The 21,310-nt window shown below is 35.8% G+C and overlaps 1 protein-coding gene across 13 annotated transcripts in view; it reads right to left on the bottom strand.

Annotated features, from left to right (window-relative positions):
* The window catches only part of GPHN (gephyrin), a 278,428-nt gene that overhangs the window by 41,646 nt on the left and 215,472 nt on the right, over positions 1-21,310 (bottom strand). For 7 of the 13 annotated variants that reach the window (XM_014941953.1, XM_014941954.1, XM_014941956.1 and 4 more), the window contains 3 exons: positions 10,080-10,122; positions 6,478-6,615; positions 3,035-3,127 (listed from right to left, as the gene is read on the bottom strand). In XM_014941953.1, the coding sequence (XP_014797439.1) occupies positions 3,035-3,127; positions 6,478-6,615; positions 10,080-10,122 (274 nt within the window). Of the gene's footprint in view, positions 1-3,034; positions 3,128-6,477; positions 6,616-10,079; positions 10,123-12,477; positions 12,541-21,310 lie in introns of all 13 variants that reach the window. The other 6 variants (XM_014941950.1, XM_014941955.1, XM_014941951.1 and 3 more) reach the window with 1 other exon arrangement.

The raw sequence follows: 21,310 nt of genomic DNA, 5'->3' as shown, positions 1-21,310 counted from the left end.
GTAAGTGTATTATGTACCTTTTTACTAGACACCAATGGAATATTGACATTTCTAGACTCTGTCTCTGCCTTTGGAGGCAAATGTGGACAAGTGCAGTGGTTACAGACTGCCTAGATGACCATACTGGTTTGACATTTTCTGAAGAGCACTAAGGCTGCGATAATGCAGTTTGGACGGCCACCTTAAAAGTCTGGGTTCTGTTCCTTTTTGTAATTTTAGGAGGTAATACTGAACTAGTTACCTTATACGTTTCACTGGAGCCATTCTGAAAGTTAAAAGTCAGAGATCATGGATTTAACAAACTCAAAGTCTCCAGGACTTGTCATTTAACCAAATCTGTATTTTTACAGAGACAGCAAAAGCACAATTACTAACAAAGTTTAAGCTTCTGCCTGCCTCAAAGGTCTTCTGGCAAGTTGCACTACTATAGGCTCTACCATGGTGTAAAGCATGTATGGAGGGCAAACAACTCTGCCTGTCCCAGCCCCCCAGGCATGCTGTCCAGAGCACTCAGACAAACTGCGGTCATACGGTCACATTTAAATATGTCTTTTTATATTTTTAAACTTGTAACTATCAAAAGCTGATTTCCCAGGAATGAAGTCTGATCAGTGACAATCTTTATCTTAATACCGTCTGTTTTATTTCAAAAATTCTGAATATACAGCTAGATAACCTCATCATACTGAGAACTGCTTTCAGGAAGGATGCCCATTCAGTCTCTATAATGATTTATCACATTTGTACTCATACATCAGCTGCAACTCAGCAGATGATGATCTATGGTACTTAGTCATGTTTGAAGATCAATGATTAACTTAACTTTAAAAGTCAATCCAACAGCATCATCCATGATCTTAAGAATAAACTCTAAAATAAGAAAGTGGAAAAGGACTTTTCAACTACTTGTCTTTGAATAACGCATATAATACTACTGAACACAGTTAGTCCTTCACTGAAAAAAAAATGCAAAAGAGCAGAAAAAAATCCCCAATGGCTAAATTATTTTAAACCTGATAAAATCCCACGGAATTAGATTTTATTCTCCCATTAATAATGATATGAAGACAAAGGTTCTGGAGATGTACAACTGATATAGCTTGAAAAAGGTGGACAAGGTTTTGGGCAGACATGTGTATGTGACTGAAAGCTAATCCTTTATATTTTTGTAAAAAGTGTCTGCTAATGTAGCCAATATAATCTCTGCCTACATGCTTTGTTTCTCATATCCTGAGATAACAGGTTTACAAAAATAATTAGAATGGAACGGAATGGAACAGAATAGAACAGAACAGAAAGGAATAGACTATTTGAGTTGGAAGGGACCTACAACAATTATCTAGTCCAACAGCCTGACCACTTCTGGGCTGACTCAAAAGTTAAAGCAAATTATTAAGCAAATGCCTCTTAAACACCAAGAGGCTTAGGACATCAACCACCTCTTTAGGAAACTTTTTCCAGTGTTTGATGATCCTCTCAGTAAAGAAATGCTTCCTAACCTGGTGCAACTCTGAACCATTCCCACGTGTCCTATCACTGGATACCAGGGAGAAGAGCTCAGAGAGAACTCCCTCTCGTCTTCCCCTCCTCAGCAATAAGGTCACCCCTCAGCCTCCTTTTCTCCAAACTAGACAAGCCCAAAGTCCTTAGCTACTCCGTAAAGGAGATTCCTTCCAGCATTTTCACCAGCCTTGTTGCTCTCCTCTGCCCACCTCAAGCACCTTACTGTTACTCTATTTGAATCCACCACCAAAATTAGAGTCCTGTGTGTTGATTCCAACAGAAATTGTTGAAGACAGCATTCATGATCATTCTGTTCATTCTGTGTGTTTACTGATATTGCACTTGTGCTTTCCCTTACCTTGTAGCACCCAGGTTGCAAGACAGCACGTGCTTATCCCAAGGCCCCCGTCAGTCAGCATTTTACTCAGAGCTCCCCCTCTCAGCTTTTCTCAGCTTACATTACCTCTATTTCTCTGGCTACACCTACACTCCCTTGCTGCTACTGCTGGTCATTTTGGTCTGCCTGCCTCTCGCACGCATAGATGACAGGCAGCTGCAGTGAAGCTCCTCTTGTAGACCTGGAAGTTTATTTTTATATCAAATCCATGAGAAAACTATTGGACTACATCCATTGCCTGGGTTTGCAGACAGTCTATTTCATGGACAGTTGCTTTCCATTGTTTCAGCTGCCAGTAACAAAAAAGATATTTTAATGTCCCTAGAAGAAAATTGGCTATTGTGTCCAAGTTTCAACAGTGTTACGATGATTCAACCCTTACCACAATTAAATCACTACTAGCATAATATTCAATCACATATATTTTAATTTTCCTCCATAGATATCTGACGTGAATATGATTAGTCTTTACAAAGGGAAAAACTGATGCATGGAGAAGCAACTTGCTCAAAATCACGCAGCACCTAGTGGCAAAGTAGAGGATGGATTCAGGTCTCCTGCAAAACCACTCACTGCTTGCTCCATGAAGTCATGCTACTCATTTATATACAGCAACTGCAATATTTTCAAAATAAAAATGAGTTTTTCTTTTGAGGTGCGTCCACAAGAGTACATTCTGCTATGTATTTTTGGAAATTCATTAATGGAATCATAAAATAATTCACAAATAGGATGCTGGATCTGTAACAATTCAACAAAGTAACAGATATGTAAAGAAATTCCTGATTAAATCAACAACAGAGGAATAGAATTTCTGTCATTCAGCAGCAGATGTTTTGCTACTCTCTTGAACTCTTTATGTTTCCAAGAAACTCAGTAGCAACACAGGTGCGTGTCCATGAGCACACATGGATGTACATTCGCTCATGTACATATGTATCCAGTTAAAAGACCTGAATTAAACTTTATGATCTTCCTTCAAGACAGCCGCATTCTACATAACTGTGACTTCAGCAATGATCTGAATCAAATCTCAACCAAAATAAACATTATCGGATCCAAAATAGGTGAACTAACAGGTTCTAAAGTGGTTTTACAGATACTATACTGCATGTCTACAAAGGGAGTGTTTACCTCTGACAGCGTAGCCGTCTTTTACTGATGCTGGAAATGGTGGTAGATTATCTTTTGCATATACATCTTGAGCAAGGACTCGGCCCATTCCGTCTAGAAAAGAGAAAAAATACAAAGCTCCATGTCATTACAGCTGTGAAAGGTAAAAAGAAGTGAACAGCAGTGTGCTCTGATGGATGAGGTGTATGTGTATGTGGCATGAATAGATCTCTCAGATTTTTGTTTTCTGCCTCTACATAAATGAAAAAAGATTGGAGTCTGAAAGTAGTGATGAAAGATTTGTTTATCTCCTGAAATCTCTTTAAAAATACATGCTTTCCTGTATTTCAATTAATAAAAATTCTTTTTTAAAAAACGTTTAAAATAACATTTCAGAAGTGTGCAAAAGGTGAGAGGTGATGGATTGAGCCTAGAGGGCTAGAGAAGTTTTGCAATAGATTAGCTTTGCCTAATTGCTGAGAGCATTTCTGCTTAATGGAGGGTGAGTGCACATAAGTGTCAGGATTATTTATGTAAATTTACGCTGTTATAGTTCTAAATATTTTAATAGCTGCTTCAAACATTCTCTTTCCCTTCACTTAGCAACTATGACTGATGAGCTGAAATTTGGCTCGGCCTCCCTGTAGAGCCTGGTATGAATTACTTCACCCTCACTCAAGTGAGTGCTACTGGTTTGCTTTTATGGTGCCAGCAAAAGTTTGGTTTTTAGTATGATGTGGAACAGAGTGGAAAATATGTATCTTATCCTTCATACAGGGGCAGAGTGAGAAAGATGATTTATCACACGTGTGATTAGATGGACTGGGAAGGAGCACGTGGGTCAGAGCTACTGAGATCGGATTGATTCCAGTGTGTGTCAGGAAAAGGGGAGCTCATCTCCTAATAGAGGCCACCGCTCCTAGGGGTGCGTTGTGGCACAGAAAGGCAATATCCAGCTGGAGTCTGAAGGAATGAGAGGATGCGTGACTGCTTCTGCCAGGAGAATGTGCATGGATATGCACTTTATAGATTGTGATCTTTCAGATGTGCCAAAGCGTGTTTCTTGTTTTACAGATAGGGAAATCGATGTGGTTCTGGATTTGCTGGGAAGGCAGAAGACCTAACGATGCACACTAAATCAATGAGTTTTGTTAAAAAGTGCACCTGCTTGATTTGAAAATGTTCAGCTCCAGTGAAGTGGTATTATAATTGAGATTATATATTACTTATTAACACAAAGTGATTTAGTTAGTAATTAATTATAATAACTATAATATCATTGTGCTCACATCCATATGTATAAAATTTCAGCCTGAGATGAATATTTATGTTGTACTTCTGAAATAGGCATTGCCATGAAAATACTGATAAAACCTGTTAAAGCAACTCGAAAAGCACCTTTGTGATGGGTATTTTCGTCTGTGCATCACTCGCTGTGATACACAATATAGAAGTTATTAGGAAGCTCATGAAAGCTTGTACACTTGCACTGAAAAAAACACTGCAGACACAGACATTTAAATTATAGCATAGAAAAAGCAGCTATCAAAGGCCTAGTAAAAACACCCTCTGTTCATAGACGCACAAAATCTCATACAAAAGCGATGCTTCTAATTTTAGCAGGCGTGTTGTGTCTTCATTTTACTTCTTGTCTGCATGCAAAATCACACCAATTAGAGCGAAGTTGAACAGTATGTTCCTGGCATTCTGCCATGCGATATCTGAAGGGAATATACGGCCAGCCAGTAGCGGGAATGAATTTCATTAAGGGGAGAAAAATGTAAGAATTATTTGCTGGAGCCTTAGGCATTTAAAATGAAGCAAGTCAGCAACCAAAGGACAATCTGAAGTACCTCTGTACTCTCCCTTATTTGAGCAATTATTTTAGAAATGCACTGTTTGATTAACTGTAATTCAAAAAAGATGTTCTGAAATATTTTAATGTCATCAATCTGCCCCTTGTGATACCCATAGCTTTCTCATTCTAACATAAAGTGGAGAATTACATTAAACTCACTTTTCAAATATGGCTATTTTCTAAGGCTGAGCTGGTGAAACTGGTACAGTTCTGTGAAGAATTTTGATTTCTCAGGATATTGGCACTGGGATGTGAGACAGGTATTGTACTAGAGGCGATGGATTTGCTCCCATTTTGAAAATATTGCCCTGGTGGCACTTCACTGTGCTACGAATTATTTTGATGCTATCAAAATAATTAGCTAGTTCAAAATGAATAAGCAGTGGAAAAAAATGTCCAATCTCTACAGAGCTCTTGGACTAGATCAGAAGAAACGATCTGTTCTGAGGCTTAAGCTCATGAAGTGTAGATTGACTACTCTGCATACTTTTAGTAACAATTAAAGTTCTGCCTCCACTTAGTTTCAGAGAATTATCATTATCATGCTGTCTAAAAACTTAATCTTACATACCCACTGAGCAATGTTTAGGTAACTGCATTTAGCTGGAACAGAAGGCTAATTGGGGGCTTCATTCCAGATATTGATGATGGCAGGTGGGAAAGATGCTTCACATGCCTTTGGTTTACGACACTTCTGTAAAAGGTTGTAGGACTTTCCTTTTTTTTTTATTTAATATGAAAGAGGCTAAATGATCTATACATTCTAAAAAGTAACAATAACGCTACAGTACCTTAACAGTACCTTATATACCAAAATAAACATATGCTGTGCTTATTTTTCAGGGAGGTACATGCCAGAGTTTTATCCTTTATTTCAGGAGTTCAGTGTTGTACACAGAGCATCTCTATGGACTAAATGTACCTAACAGTGTGGTACAAAGGGATGTCTTAGCAAAGACATTTAACTGACAGCATTTATGAGAAGAGGGGGCAAATTCTGGAATGACTCGTAGGCTGAGCAGGATCTGGGAAAACAGACTAAGACAAACTCTTAAAGATGCAGACATTGAAAAAAGTAACCTGGAATCAATAATCACTTTGGTTTGATCATTAATCTCAGATTGGAAAGAGGGTTTAGTGAGAAACTCCCACAGTAAGAGAAGAGAGTAAACAGTCACAGTACAACTTGGAGGTACTTGGCATCTACAAAAGTCCTGTGTTAAATTAACCACTGAGGCAAACTGTGGTTTGTAAGTTCTAGCTTTGTTGCATATAACACAGATCATAAGAAAATTCATTTATATTTTCAATTAGAGTTCCATTACAGATTCCTTCAGGAGCAGCACTGAGCTCAAGTGACATTCTCCTGACTCTGAAAGGAGAGTTCTGCTCCTATTACTGGCATTTCCTAAAGCAGTTTCTCCTGGAGAAGGTACGGTCTCAGACACCTTTCAACATTAATAAAAGAGCAAGTGCCTTCCTAAAGCAGTTTCTCCTGGAGAAGGTACTCAGACACCTCATAACATTAATAAAAGAGCAAGTGCTTAAGGTTGTAAAATACCAAAATAATTACTCTAATCCTGAAAAAGAATCCAACATCAAATACCTCTGTAATTGATGATTTCTGTTCCAAGCACTGGGGTCATCTCCAGAACTGTGATGAAGGCCTTGTCCATAGATGTCAATGGGAATGGAGACATGCGGTGTCTTCTTGCTACCTTGGTGATGTCAACAGCACTGTGACCTGCAATGAGAAAGCACCAAGTTTACGAATGCTACAATGTGCAGATGGCACTTTGGGGCAAGTTAAATCAGTTACCACTTTTGAGCATTTATGTTAGACACTGGGAAGACACTGTATTCAACTAGAATGAAAAGACAGATTTAAAACAAAATGCAATTTACAGTTGAAAAAGTTCACAAAAGGGCATATCCTTAACTTGTCATGAAAAACAGACCAGAAGTTTTGATGAGCATAAAAGGATCCATTAACCAGAAACAGAAATCCTACAAGATGATGCAGTATTTTACTGTGAGGATGATAATCTGAGGGTAACTCAGTTCTGTGAACGATGAACTTAGGACGATTCGCTCTTCGTTCTGTTCTCCACAACCACATCTCAATGTGCTTCGCGCAGTGCACAGATAAAACATAAAACCGGACACTGTCGCAGTGAGTTTGCAAACTGAGAGTGAGATGGGAGTCCAGAGGTCGGGAAGGGGGACAGAGGGAAGCACAATGAAATCACTGGACAGTCAGGTCAGCAGACAGTGTGTCCAGCCTGTGGGCATCCTACCCACTGTCAAGATTTTTCAGTCACCACACCAAATTGATATTAAAATGCATAATTTGATTAGATTAATGGAAACTTACTTTTCCCAAGTATGAGGTACTAATTGGGAGAAAATATGAGAAAAATAATTTGAAAATGAAGCCAGCAGTATGTTTGATTTTGTGATATGTACTGAGAGAGAAAACAAAGGGACAACAAGCTTTGAAGGACTTTGAAAGTGAAGATAAGCAACTGAAGAGAGGGAACTATTGCAGGAATACATAAGCAAGAGTAACAGATACAAACCCAAAGATTAAATATGACATTTGTAGAAATAACTTGAACAGATTCGCCTAGAAGAAGGAGGTATTTATGAGAGTTAGAGTGGATGATGTTTTCTATGTAAGATGTAACAATATTCCTAAAGCAACATAAGTAAGTAGTAAGATAGCATTAAAAAATCATAGGAAATAATTTTTAATGATATGATTTTCCTCTGCAATAGCTACCCAGAATGTGCATCCCCTCACAGTCTGGAAACAAATAGATTATCACTTTAATTGTAGTCTTCTAATAAAGAACAACTACAAAAACAGTAAAACAGTCATGCAACCTATGTTTTTCCTTCAGAAGAGAAAGTCGCTTAAACAACCTGTGTATACAAAACTTCTTTCTGCACTGACACTTGTCTCTCTATGTGGGAGGCTGTTCATTAATTGATTTTTTGCTGTTAACACAGTAACTATCTTTAAGAGGAAGAAGTAGAGACAAATAGAACCGCCCACCTAATTCCAGTCCAAAGAAAGATTCTGGAAGAAATTATTTGAACAATCTCTTTGCACATATTGAGAAGATAACATGATGATAGAAGCAGGCACTGTGAACTAGTCAAGCACAAATAATTTCTAACTGACTTAATTCGTTTCCTTAACATAGCAGTTGGCATCCTGAGGAACAGAGAAACAGCTGATGAGATATATTTTAACTAAAATAAGACTTTTAACTCTCTTAAACATGACTTTCTCCTAAGCAAACTAGGGAGAAATGTTCCAAATTAAATTATTGTAAGATAAAAGTGGAAAAACTGCTACTCCTGGATTTAACAACAGGGATGTCCCTAGCAAGCTTAATTTGCCATTATTATGTCTGCATTTTGTTAGCAACCTCATAAAAACGAGAAAAGGAAAGGAAAGCATTTGTAAGACACATTCAAACTTCCCATACCTTCTCTGCAGAGAGAAAGAAACCCTGTTTAGTAGCACCATAATTCCCACAGGTCCAGCAGATTCCATACAATATATGTTAAAGACTTTTTCCTGATTGTATAAAATAAGAAACTATTATCTTAAAAGGAAAGGTTGGAAAAAAATGAAGGAAGATGCTAGGGAAAAATATGTCAGAACTCTTAAAAGGAAAGGTTGGAAAAAAATGAAGATGCTAGGGAAAAATATGTCAGAAGAGTGAAAGGTGGGGGAACTCTGTGGCAGCAAACAACCTTTATGCTGTAGCCAATGCTAGAGCTGTTAGACGCTTTTATGTTTGTTTTACTGCAACCTAAAACTCAACTGTTAGCTACTTCAGAAACCAGTATTTCACCTCTTCAACCCTTAAAATGTGAATGAATTCAGAGGCTTTGAATGGTGCTCAGACTCCCAGATCTTCAGATTTGGAAATCTGTGTCCACTACATGTCATTTGCTTAAGTGAAAGGTTCTGTTAAAATCTACTGAGAAATGTGTTTGTCAACACAGTTTTTTGAAAATAGATAAAATCCCCTAATCTCTGACAACTTTGTTCCAACACCAAAAGCAACCCCCATTATTCTGCAAGAGAAGCCAAGAAAATCCATACTCAAAAATAAGAGCTCCTTCAGCTTTAATACTAGCATGAATAAACTCAATGAATAAAGGAAGAAAGATGCATGTGTAACTACTAACACTTCTCTCTCCCTATTTCTTCCTACAAACAGATGCTAACTCTTTTGGAGGTATCATATATTTAAACAAACCTGGAGACAAACTAATAATGGGGTTTTTTTTTAATTCTAGCATTACTAAGTGGTACTTTTTCTCTTTTGGAGGTATCATATATTTAAACAAATCTGGAGACAAACTAATAATGTTTTTTTTTTAATTCTAGAATTACTAAGTGGTACTTTTAAATTACAAGTAAATGACATTAAACAACTCCTCAGACCTTCCCAAGTTGTCTTTCACTAACGTCAAATGTCAGGTGGCTCTAAAAATAACTATTTACATTAAGCAAAATTTTGTATGATAAAATAATCCTCTATCTTTGAAGCAGAGGGAAGAAAATTCCTGACAGCCTTCTCTCTTATCACCAAAACAACTTCCTGTTCCTGTTGTTACATATATATATACACATATGGTGGATCAAATTAAAATCTGAAGACTAGGAAAGACTGACATAAAACAAAGGAAAGGCATTGTGCAAATTAAAGAACAGGTCATTTGGATTAAATCTGAATTCTTAACCTTTGCATATTTTCGTTTGGTTTGATGTACCCCAACATTCAATTTCACGTTCAGGTATGAAAACAAAAATCATACATATTCAACATGAGAATTTCCATTTTCATCACCTTCAAGTATTGATTCTTTTTGCCCATAAAACTTGCACACATACGATTATTTCCAACAATGCATCACCATAGACAACACAACCTACATGTCATTAGAAGAACAACTTGGAAGAAAAAATTAGTAGTCAACTATACATTAATACATGAACACTATGAGCTATTTACACTTTGATTTTCTCTTTGGACTGAATTTCATTGTCTTCAGTTATTAAATTTCTTCTGCAAACCCACTGAAGTCCCAACTGTATCCTTCTCTTCTAGATAGCAAACTATTGCTTGTTGTCTTCTGAGCAGTCTTATTTTCTCAATAGAGCTATGAAGTTTCAGTACTTACTTGCTCTGAGGATGTTCTCCTTGCTGCTGCACCTAGACTGGACCTGCAGAGAGAGCACAGAGTCTGTGAGCTACAGAAGTTAACAAGAATGCAAAATACAGAGATATAATGGGCAAGCTCCTGGGATCTAAGACAGAGGCTTTACATGTTTTCAGCAATATTTTTACATACTCTACATGAGGTAAATATATTTAAGTAGAAGGGTAGTAGCTGATGGTCAGAATCTAATACAAGCAATTTGATTCCATACCTCCCCAATAAGAAACAAGATGGCCTAAGGACAGTAATAGAGTAAAATCAAAGAACACAGTGGTTAAAATCACATGTTAAACTCCACTTTTTAAACAGAAAACCCACATTTTCTTATATAACTGTAATTATAGTTACTCTGAATCTAGGTCCTGTTTTATGATTAGAAAAAATACTAACATAACTATATTATCATGACTTGCTTTAAAATTCTACTATTGATATTTTCAGGTATTACAGAAAGAGTTTAAAGTACTAAATTTAGATTGTGTTGATTCTGAAGATATTTAATAATAAGACTTCTTTGCAATTGTGTAAGCAACTCACAATTATACAAACAGCTCCTGGCTAGAGCCAGATAAATTTACTCAGTTGTTTCTGTTTGGTTAAAAGAAATGCTGTGTTCGGTATGAATTTTACATTGAAATTCTACTTCAAAAACTGTGTGAGAATGACAACTGGTTTCTCAACAAATCCTCTTCCTAAATGCTTAGCTGCCACTGTATTATTCCAGATGTATTAGTCTGACCCCAGGGAAACTGGAGGATTCGCTCTGGTCTAATATTCTAGTAACACTGGGTATTTAGAGTTCCATCTGTTTACCGTGTAGATTTAAAAAAAGAATTGTTTTTCTGAAGAGTATCAGTCCTGTAAACACAACACAGTTTAAACTTTATTTATACTGAAGCATCAGCTCTTGTTAATTCTTCACAGGTTTGAAAAGGCAGCCCATCATCTCGTAACACTGAAGCTATAAGTTTTTAGGTGAAATAATTTGAAAAGGAGTCAGACTGTCTTCTGGCAGTTCTGACTGAACTGGTAACACTTGAATAAAAATTTTTTGTGTGGACAAAACGCCAGCTAAAGTAAACTTCACAGGAAGACAAACCTCAGAGAGTATGAATGGAATTCTTCTCTTTTTAACTTTAGTGACAGATGTATTGCTAAATTTCAGCGAGAGAACTAATAAGGTAAAACTGTGTACACGTGGTGAAAGACGTGGAATAGCACAGGTGACACTGAGGGCATAAATTCCCTGTGGAACATTAATCTCTGCTGAAAAGGTAGAATGAATCCAGATTATCTTTCAGACTACAGTTTCAATTTGCAGTCACAGAAAAATTGCATAGAAAGTGAATATGTATGATCTAACAATTGATGAAGAATAATACACATTAAACCTGTCTTCAGAAAGAACAACCATTTAAAGCTGAAAACAACTGTGCCCCAACTTCTAAACCTCTTTCTTCTGTTCCACAGCAGCTTGCCCCAAATGTATATTCACATAAAAAAATTGAATTCTACAGCGCAACACAGTCTACTTATAGTAATGGAATAACTTATGGAAAGTAATGTTGCAACTTAGAGTGGGTTATGGTGTCCTTCCCTGAAAAAAAAGTTGTTTAAAAAAAACAAACAGAAAAACCCCAAACCCTCCCTCCTTCCCACCAAAAGTACTATACAAGAAATCTGCAAACAAAATATTAATGATGCCCGAATTTGGCCCAGAGTTGTTTTACCAGATTTCAAAGGCTTGACAGGAACTCTCTTTGGAATAAGTAAATATTTACCTATAATTTACCAAAGGACAATTCTGGACCAAAAATATGGTATAATGGTAGGAAAGAAAGCACAAAAGAGAGAGAGGCACAGATTGAGAGAGAAAGAGAGAAGCAGGATGGACGTGGCAAGGCAGAAGATGGTGTGTGCAAAAGGAGACATGGGCCTATGTGTGTAAGACTACTGTTTAAATGGAAGAGGCTCTCTTATTTCTCACTGAAAACCGTATGAAAAGAGAAAACGAGGAATGGGCCTGCTGCAAAATAACCAAGCAATTCAGCAAACTGTGGAATGAAACTCAGTGAGATAACACAGTCCTAAAGAAAAAGGCAAAAAACCAAAAATACAGAACACAAACATCTGAAACAATCTACTAAAACAAACTAAGTAAAATATGTGATCCAAAGGACACAGATAAAAGCTACTAGAGAAGGAGGAAAAATGTTAGCAGACAAAGACAGTGCTAAAGAAGTAAAATGGAAGTCAAGAGAGAGTCTTCAACAAAGTGGAGGAACAGAAGGAGCCCAAACCCATAGCGCAAAGCAATGTTTGCGAATGGAAAACAGCTCCTTTGAGCAGTAATAGTTACTCTCGAGTTGTAGCCTCTATTCCTCCTCAGTTCATCTTTAAGCCCTTCCAACCTATAGTGGAGCTAGTGTATGGACAAAAACAAGAGATTTATAATGAACAGAGCAGCTGAGATTTGCAGATCAAATCTTCTAATATAAAAAACGTGCTGACAAAGTTTTGCTCTTACAGCGTCCAAATGACAATGGTAACAAAAGACAGCTGGCGTCACACACAGCCTCTCACAGGTCAATTTTTTAATTCTGTGCACACAGAGGACTTTAAAGTTACTTTTTGATTTCTTACACCCAGCCTACAGTTTCCATATTATCACTCACCTGATGGGCAACATATGCAGTATGAGAAATAATTTGCTTCCCACAAATTTTAAAAGCAGCTGTGGAAGAGGAATCCATGATAATAAAATAAAAGGCTTGATCAGCTAGGCTTGATCTTTTCCCAACCTATGCTCACAGCTGCAGAATACAAACCATGTTTTAACATAGCTGACATCAAAATTAATTATTACATAATACTTCTCTTTGTTTAATATGAATTGCACATTGATATCCTAAATGTTATTTTTAAACAAAAGTGCGGTATAATATGATTTTGAATAAAACCCACCAGTTTTCTAACACATACAGTTTTAGCAGCAATGGAACTTAGTATAAATGTGTCATGTGCTTTAAGTGCCTTTTATCATATTCACTGTTTGTCATATTAATGTTTTACTACTTTGTTATATGTGATGTTTATGAAAAACCTCTATTCTTTTCACAGCTACTGCTAAGTAAAGAATCCATATTACGATGCGTATAGTACCATGACTGAGTGGGGACAGTGATTAGTTCTTTAGTGATTAAATCTTCTCTGACTATAATTCTTCTCATTCACAGGTCGTTACAGAAATAACAACCTATGTCTGTCTCTCCTTTCACAGGGAAAGCATAGATTTATTGTTTGTCCATTCTACAGCCTCTTGGCTCACAATGTACCTTGGCAGAAGACACAGTGGGCTACCAGCCAGTACCATTCCCCTGCATAGTTCAGGCAGAATGTAACCAAACCCAAAGCATTCAATTCACATTACTCTGTTTTTTATGCAAGGTGGACTTTATGTTCTTTACGATACAATTTCATCCCGCTGGAATGCAGAGTAAGCTTTCTCCCGTAAGCTGAAGCAGTAAATATAATGTGAAATAAAGTACTCAAAAATAAATTACGGGAATGGTAAAATAAAGAGTCCTGCTGCCAATTTCTAACTATCAATCGTGACTGGTCTGAAAAATGAAACAAATGACTGTACTAAATTGGATTTATTTATATCTATATGATATGTTTTGCTGCAAATAAAAATCAGTCCACAAAAATTTTTTTTACAAGAAAAATAGAAAAAGACACAAAGAATAGTTCATGCTCCAAGAGAAAAATTCATGTGAAAAATAAAGACAAAAAGAAAATTGAAAAACCCTTTAACACTTTACCATGACTGTTAGGAACGGTTAGAGAAATTACTTACCTTTTTAAAGTCATAACAAGATTAGCACAGAGTATTAAGTCAGCTCTTCATTATGGGAGGTACAATTAAAAGCCATTGGTTATAATAAAACAAATCGCTACACAGAGATGAAGAGTTTCCAGCCCAATATGAAAAGCTAACTCTTATGGGAGTACATTTCCACTCAATTTTACAACATGAAGAACAATTCAGAACAATGACATCAAAACATGAGTTATCACCAATGGAAAGAGCCCATTTCTCAGGAAGGCAGAGCCGGCGGGAGGCTGACCCATAATCTTTGCCAGTTATGGGAGAGCACATTGCTCCGCTTTTAGGACAGCATGCAGAATGTGGAACCACCAGCAGAAACCCAAACGTACATACAGACACAGGGGACTAAGGTACAGCAAAGGGGATGAGTTGGCCAAGCTGTAATGAAGGAAGCAGGGTACGCAAAGCACAGCAGCCATTAACAATTTAAGAACTCTCTTCCTCTACCTGTCTCATAAACACCAGGCAGGACGTTTACGAGGTATTGCACCCACTACAACTTACTGTCAGAGAGAAAGCGCATAACTCACACAGTATCTCCTTGAAACTTCAGCAGTTTTATGAAGACAATTTGGTCTGTGTGATGTGGGAAAGTGTGATGCTGCTGCTGCTTTATTCTACTTGTGATTTATTAGTAATTACGTGATCTGAGTTCTGGACATTACACTCTGTGCACAAGAATGGTTTCTCAAATACCTGCCTGCTTTAACTAGATTTCAAGTCACACACAGTCTGCTTTGTGGTTTATGGTGGTTTGGTTTTTTTGTTTGTTTGTTTGTTTTTTGTGTGGTTGGACTCGATCTCAAAGGTCCCTTCCAAACATGATTCTGTGTTTTATAACTGTAGGGGTTTGCATAGTGTTTCTTGCCTAAAATACTTTCCCCCCCTAAGAGTGCATTAATCAGTATCTGTAAAGAAATACGTAAAATAAAACTAAACTATGAATAACAATGTCTCAAGATGGTGTAATAACTCTGTAAAAACTGATTTTGGCCTGTTATTCTAAGCAATATACATAAGGTTAAACTAGGAGCAAATTGAAAAAGGTAATGCAATACATTGGTTGGTTTAATTAAAAAAATGTAAATCTAATCTGAAGAACAGAGACTATTGCTTTCATTAAATTAATATGGAAAGTAAAAATGAGATTGTTAAAGAAATTTCAAGGAAAAGTATATCTGGAATTGTGTACTTCACAAAACATTTAACAAACTATTTGAGGACTAAATCCTATTACAAGATGCAATCTTCCTATTTCAGGAATGCATTCCTATTCAAACAGCACTTTTACACTAAGATAAATGGGCAAGGTTTGGCCATCAGAATTATAACTGAAGTCAGTTCAAAACTACAGAATATTTTTTTCTTGTCCCAAGAACACCTCTGAAAGGGAAAGGAAAGTGAGTTCAAGGAATTTGACAGCAGCAGACATTACACATAAACACATTTTTAAAAAGGAGCAGCACTGTTGGTGGGATTCATCTCAACAAAATTTCAATATGAATAATGTAGTATTCTACACACAGAATTACTCATTTGGAGTCAGTGGGAAGAAATAAGCATAAAATCATTTGAAGTCAAAATCATTTTAGGAGCAGATTTTTACCACTTAATTGGTTCCTTTTACAGAAGCAGTATATATATATAAAAAGATATCATCCAATATTTGGAACAAAATGAAATGAAAAGGCAAAGGGCAGTTTTCTGGGATGCAAATAAGATGCCTTAAGTCATTGTCTCCCAATGGAAATTGACCTTGTCCTGAAGATATAAAATCAATAAGTTTACCACTAGAAGAGGGTTCAAACAAACTCTTACACATCAACTAAACTTGCTAACTGAACACCTCACTGAAAGAGAAAACAGGAAGAACTATGACATGCAGCAAAAAAGGAGATAAAATAGTAAATTGTTGGTCAGAAAGCTAATGGGAAAGCAAACTTGCTACTACAAACTGGCAGCGTAGGCTGATAGTTGAGAATAAAAAGAGGCAAAGAGAAAAGAAGTGGGTTTTATTTCATCATGGGAATTTTAATGAAACGCTTACATTTGTATGAGGAAAAAAATGAGCTGGATTTTGTGTTCTTAAGAGTATGGGACAGCATAGAGATATGCTATATGAGTAACACTGGAAAGACTGCAGGTTTCTGCGGTATTTTAAGGGCAGTTCAGGGCTTATTCAAGATCATACTGGTTTTGTTCAGAGAAGGAATATTAATTATAATACCCAAATATGGAGAAGATACACATCTTGTGTGAGCTAAAGCACTTATTAAATCAAGACACAAAAAATATTGCCAAATAATTTGTGCATGACCTCCAACAGATATTTCTAACCTGTGCTAACAGAATCCAATTGGGATTTGTAAGACAAAAGAAATCTCTAGCAACACTGCACTTGGGAAAGTCAAAAGTTCTACTACTTGTATTATTAGCTGTGAGCAAGATCTTTTGTTTGAATTAAAATCTTAAACAATCCCCAAATATCTTGGAAATATTCTCCAGCTTTAGGAGTAGATAGTCTAAACAAAGGCAGAGAGAATAAATTTTCTTTCCAAAGAGATACAAGAGAAAGAGATTCCTGTTGTCCTTGTTGTTTGCCACAGAAATGGGATTTACTTGTCTATTTTCATACAATCTCATACCCCAGTAATTTGACTGTTGAATCACCCTTATAAGTATATGCCTGAGTTATATCCTATCTGACCAGCATTAAGACTTTTTAATCCTATAGTCCATTCCATCTCCGCCAGATTTGTAAGCTGCTGTCAATCAGATGGACTAAAAATACATAAGTGATGTATAGAAATTCTTGTCCCTAAGTACCTCTCTAGCCCTTAATGTATACTAATAAGGCTGACTTTTAAAAAGGTTTCATTTCTATTCCAAGTATTTTACTTTTAAATGAAATTTCAACTATTTTCATATTTTTATGTCTTGATACCACAACAGCCAATTTCAATGCAGCACTAAAACAACAAAATTTGCACATTACTACTAAAAATGGAAACTATTTTTCTTGAATGGTGCGACCCTCAAAATCAGAACTTTAAAAATAAATTCTTCATTCAAATATAGCCAAGCAAAATTAGGACATTGAAGTGAAACACAACATTTAGGAAATATCAGATCAATGTTATGTGTGCAACTCTTATTTTTCCTTTGACATGGAAGTATCATGATTTCATCATAATTATTTTCAGCAGGGCATCTGCATGAGACAAGATAAGGCTATTTCATTTTAATCTCCCTGTTCAAAAACTAGCTTCACATTTTACTTACTAAACATTATCAAAACTCTCCTGAATGGGGAATTATTTAGTTCTTTATAGATTTGTCTGTTGTGCTCGGTTTTGCAATGTCAAACATCCTAATACACAAGAAGAAATTTTATTTTTACAAAATCTTTGTGAAGCAAAGAGATGAGCTGATTATAGACACTGATGTATACAGTATTCAGGCAAAATTTCAGACTTCTACACTTTCAAGTATAAAAACGAATAAAGCTCTTTTGAGTTAAGATTCAAACTACGGAGCAACAACTAAACAGAAAATAAAGCTTCAGTCCATGAATCCATCTGAGCAGTATCAGTAAGGTGAACTTACTGTATGAAGAACTAGGTTTCTGCCTTTGAGTTGAGGCATTTGAGCTGTATGTTACTGATACTGACACTGCTGTGTATATTTAAGTTGTTTTCCATGTGTTAAAACAGACACTGTCCACTAGATACATGTAAATTAGATCACATGTATAGCATTTGACATCATTGATTACTCCAAAAGCCATAAAAGCAGTGCAATAGAAGCTTTGATCTACTTCAATTTATTACTATTTCAGACTCTAGACTAATTTCCCACAGATACTATTAGTGAAGCTGACTGAAGAGTTAGATTGCTTTGGGAGCTGAACCTAGGGAACAATTGCACTGTGTGGTATTACTAGTGTAACAGAACAAAACTAATGTCAGGTTTCTCAAACAAACTGATTTAAGTAGGAGAACCCAAACAAACAAACGCTAAACATTGTATGCTGGTGAGCAGCTTGCTACTGCATTTAAAAAGAAAACAGTGGTTGTCAAGAAAAGAAATCTCATGGTTATATCTCATCGAGACAGTTTTGATGCCAGGCAGTCCAAGGTGTGGTGCAGCACAAGTAAATGGAAAAAACCCTTTGCTTAAATGATGTGATTATAGAAAAATAACGACAAGACTGATTTTGGAAAATGTAGATGTAGATTAAATACATGAGTCTAAACTATAACCAATCAAAAGGAAAATGACATTCATAGCTCTCTGACGTGATCTAATTTGTTTCGTAAAGGATTGCACATTTCTACCATAAGGCAGGGTGAAGTGTCTCCCTATATTGTGGAAGAAGAAAAAAGGGAAAAATTCAGAGACGGGCGTTTAAAATTGAAACAAAAAGACTTGTCTTGAAACAGAAAGCAAAGAACTTTCAAGTTCCAAATGGGGAAGGATAGAAATTACTCTGAATTACTTGATTTTTTAGAACACAGAAAGATATATAACATTATCTGGAAAATAGCTGTGATTTTATCATTCAATTTCCTAGTGCCTACACTCCTAAAAGACACTCTGAATTTTATATATTCTCTCTCTAATAAATGCAGAGCTGGCAAGTATTTTACCCTAATAAAAATCAAGAAAAAATGTATTACAATTTTGATAAGTTGAATAGATAAGATTTAACCCAAAATCTCTATTATGAAATGAGATGTTATTGAAAATACTATTCCTGAATGGTAAGTAGTTCTTTGTAAATCAACTTAGTGCTTGAGCTGAACTTATTAGTAGAGAAGAAAAGAATAAGTGTAAAATATTAATATGAAGGGATAATTTTATTTGACAGAAGTCACAAGGTGAGCACTATACACAGAGAAATTGTAGGATTAAGTACAATTTTTCTTCTATTTTGAATGTATGAACTAATAATGGATCTAATTTGATCCATTAGTAGTGGGTAAACAAGTAATTGTATGTAAACTACAAATATAGTAACATTTCCTAATGAAGTTTTTAAAAATAATTTTATTGTGAATATCTAAAAGATTCACAAAAGATGTCTAAAAGACATCAAAGATATGAATGTATACTGTGATCAGATTATTGCAATAATGCACTCTCCTTCCTGATGTAACTTGAAGTTTTGCCATACTTTCACTCATGAGCCATCATGCCTGTCTTGATATGACATGTAGCTCTTACAGCAAGAACAGTTCTCTGTTCTGGTGTGGCAGAGACAATGTTACAGAAGAGACTCTGTGCAGCTACTAATCCCAAAAACAAGAATGAATATAGAACTAGCAAAGCTATTTTCGACAAATGAGGAAACTAGATCACTGAGTTTTCATAAATGTTTGCATTTCAATGTGCACTAAGGAAATCTAAAAGATAGAATTTTAATTAATTCATTTCTCTTAAGCCTAGAGTAAGGCAGTACTATTAGCAAAGCAAAATCTTATAGAAAAAATTTAATTCTTTAAATGGCAATTGCCAAATAGAAAGCTTTGACACCTTGTTAATTTCTGAAAGAGAAATTTCTACAAATTCTAATTTTACTCAAAACCTCATTTTCTATTAGAAACTGCAAAAAAACCAACACAGAAAACTAGTAGGTTAGTACCAACATGGGTGGACAAAATCCAAATGATTAGTGGATGCTTATTGGCTCTGTTGCGTTCATTTATTTCTGGACTGTAGATATTACAGATATATAAAGATATATTTCTTTTAATCAAGATATTTTTCTGTTTTCAAGCTGAGAAACTTGTTAAGGACATATCTGGCAGGTTAATTAAAGCCACGTCCATAAGCAATACGAAAACTCCAGCATTCCCTCTAATGGAAAGACATTATTTCAAATTTCAAAGACCATCTCTACAAAGCATATGGAGTTCATAAGGCAATGAAATAGGAAATCTCAATTCAACGTGGCAATTTTTCTTCAATGGATCAGTATATCTATGTCAGATGTAAAGAACCAAATTCTCTATCTGCTGGACTTCTGCTTAAAAACAGGGAAGAGAATGGTGAGGAACTGCTTACATTTACTTCATTTTGTCTCTCTAACCAAGGCACAACCTTAATTGCAAAAACTGTAAAAACCAGCAATCGTTGTTTACACCATGGGAGTGATCTTATGTTAAAGAAAATAAAGGCACAGTTCCACTCTTATTGGTCATGGTCTTTCATCTCCTGAAACACTTTTTTACTTGAATTGTGTCACCCTGTGATTGTAAGGGTTGAATGAAACTCTCTATGTTATAAAAGAAATAACTCCAGCTGATATATAGACTGAAAAGTTTACAAAAGAAAAAGTAAAGAAAAAGGAAATCCTGTTCCAGAAATAACTATCTTTGACTACTTTTGTTTGTGCTTTCCCTATTTATGGGATATATTCATATTACAGAAGTGGAAGTTAATTGAGGTGACAAAACAATAAAATTTGTGTCACTCTAATCAAGTTTGTGCCTAATGTTTTCAAAAATGCACAAGTCAAGGGCATAGTCAGTACAAGACCAGCCCAATAATCTGACCAATAACAAAACCATGTAATTCACTCATTACACCTGAAAGCCTAAGACCACCTATGGTATTTCAAATCTATTTACATTTCTTAGAATCATGTCACACTTTTCTTGCTGTTATTCTAATGATCTTTCAAAACAGTACTAGAGACAGACCTTTAATAATATGCAATTCAAGTTTCAGACACTGTATATCGATATTCACTTAGGATTTTCCTTTATATTAAAGTATTTCCAATTTCCGTAATTTTGAAAACAATACTGACATTAAAGCGTTTTGGGATATCCAAGAACTTACTGAAGACTTTTATGTTATTTGATAATTGCACAATCGTCATGGTTAAATTAACTCTTCTAAATTTTTTATCTGGCGAACTCCTTCTGGAAAGTTTTAAGTTACAATATCAGAATAAACTGACTCAAAATTGCATGAATTGGCTCACTGGCTAGAAATCTGGAGAGAAATATTTCAGATATTGTAAGAATAATAAGAAGAGAGTAAGAAACACTATTTTTAAAAAGGATGATGAAGTATAAGGGGTTGCCACATTCTTAAGCCAGCATGAGGAAGCCGGCATCCCTTCTTGGAGCCAGAAAAGCCTCCTGGAAGTTCTAGATGCAGAATTTGCAGGTAGGTAGCAAATGTTGGGCTTACTGTGCACACATTAAGGATGCTCTTGAATCTGACTGTCAAAAGTAGTCAACAATGACTACCTACAACAAATATCAACAGTGAACTTAACAGCCTGTTC

The sequence above is a fragment of the Calidris pugnax genome, unplaced genomic scaffold, assembly GCF_001431845.1.
Source record: "Calidris pugnax isolate Ruff unplaced genomic scaffold, ASM143184v1 scaffold56, whole genome shotgun sequence".
Taxonomy (NCBI): domain Eukaryota; kingdom Metazoa; phylum Chordata; class Aves; order Charadriiformes; family Scolopacidae; genus Calidris; species Calidris pugnax.
This window is presented reverse-complemented; position numbering and strand designations above follow the sequence as displayed.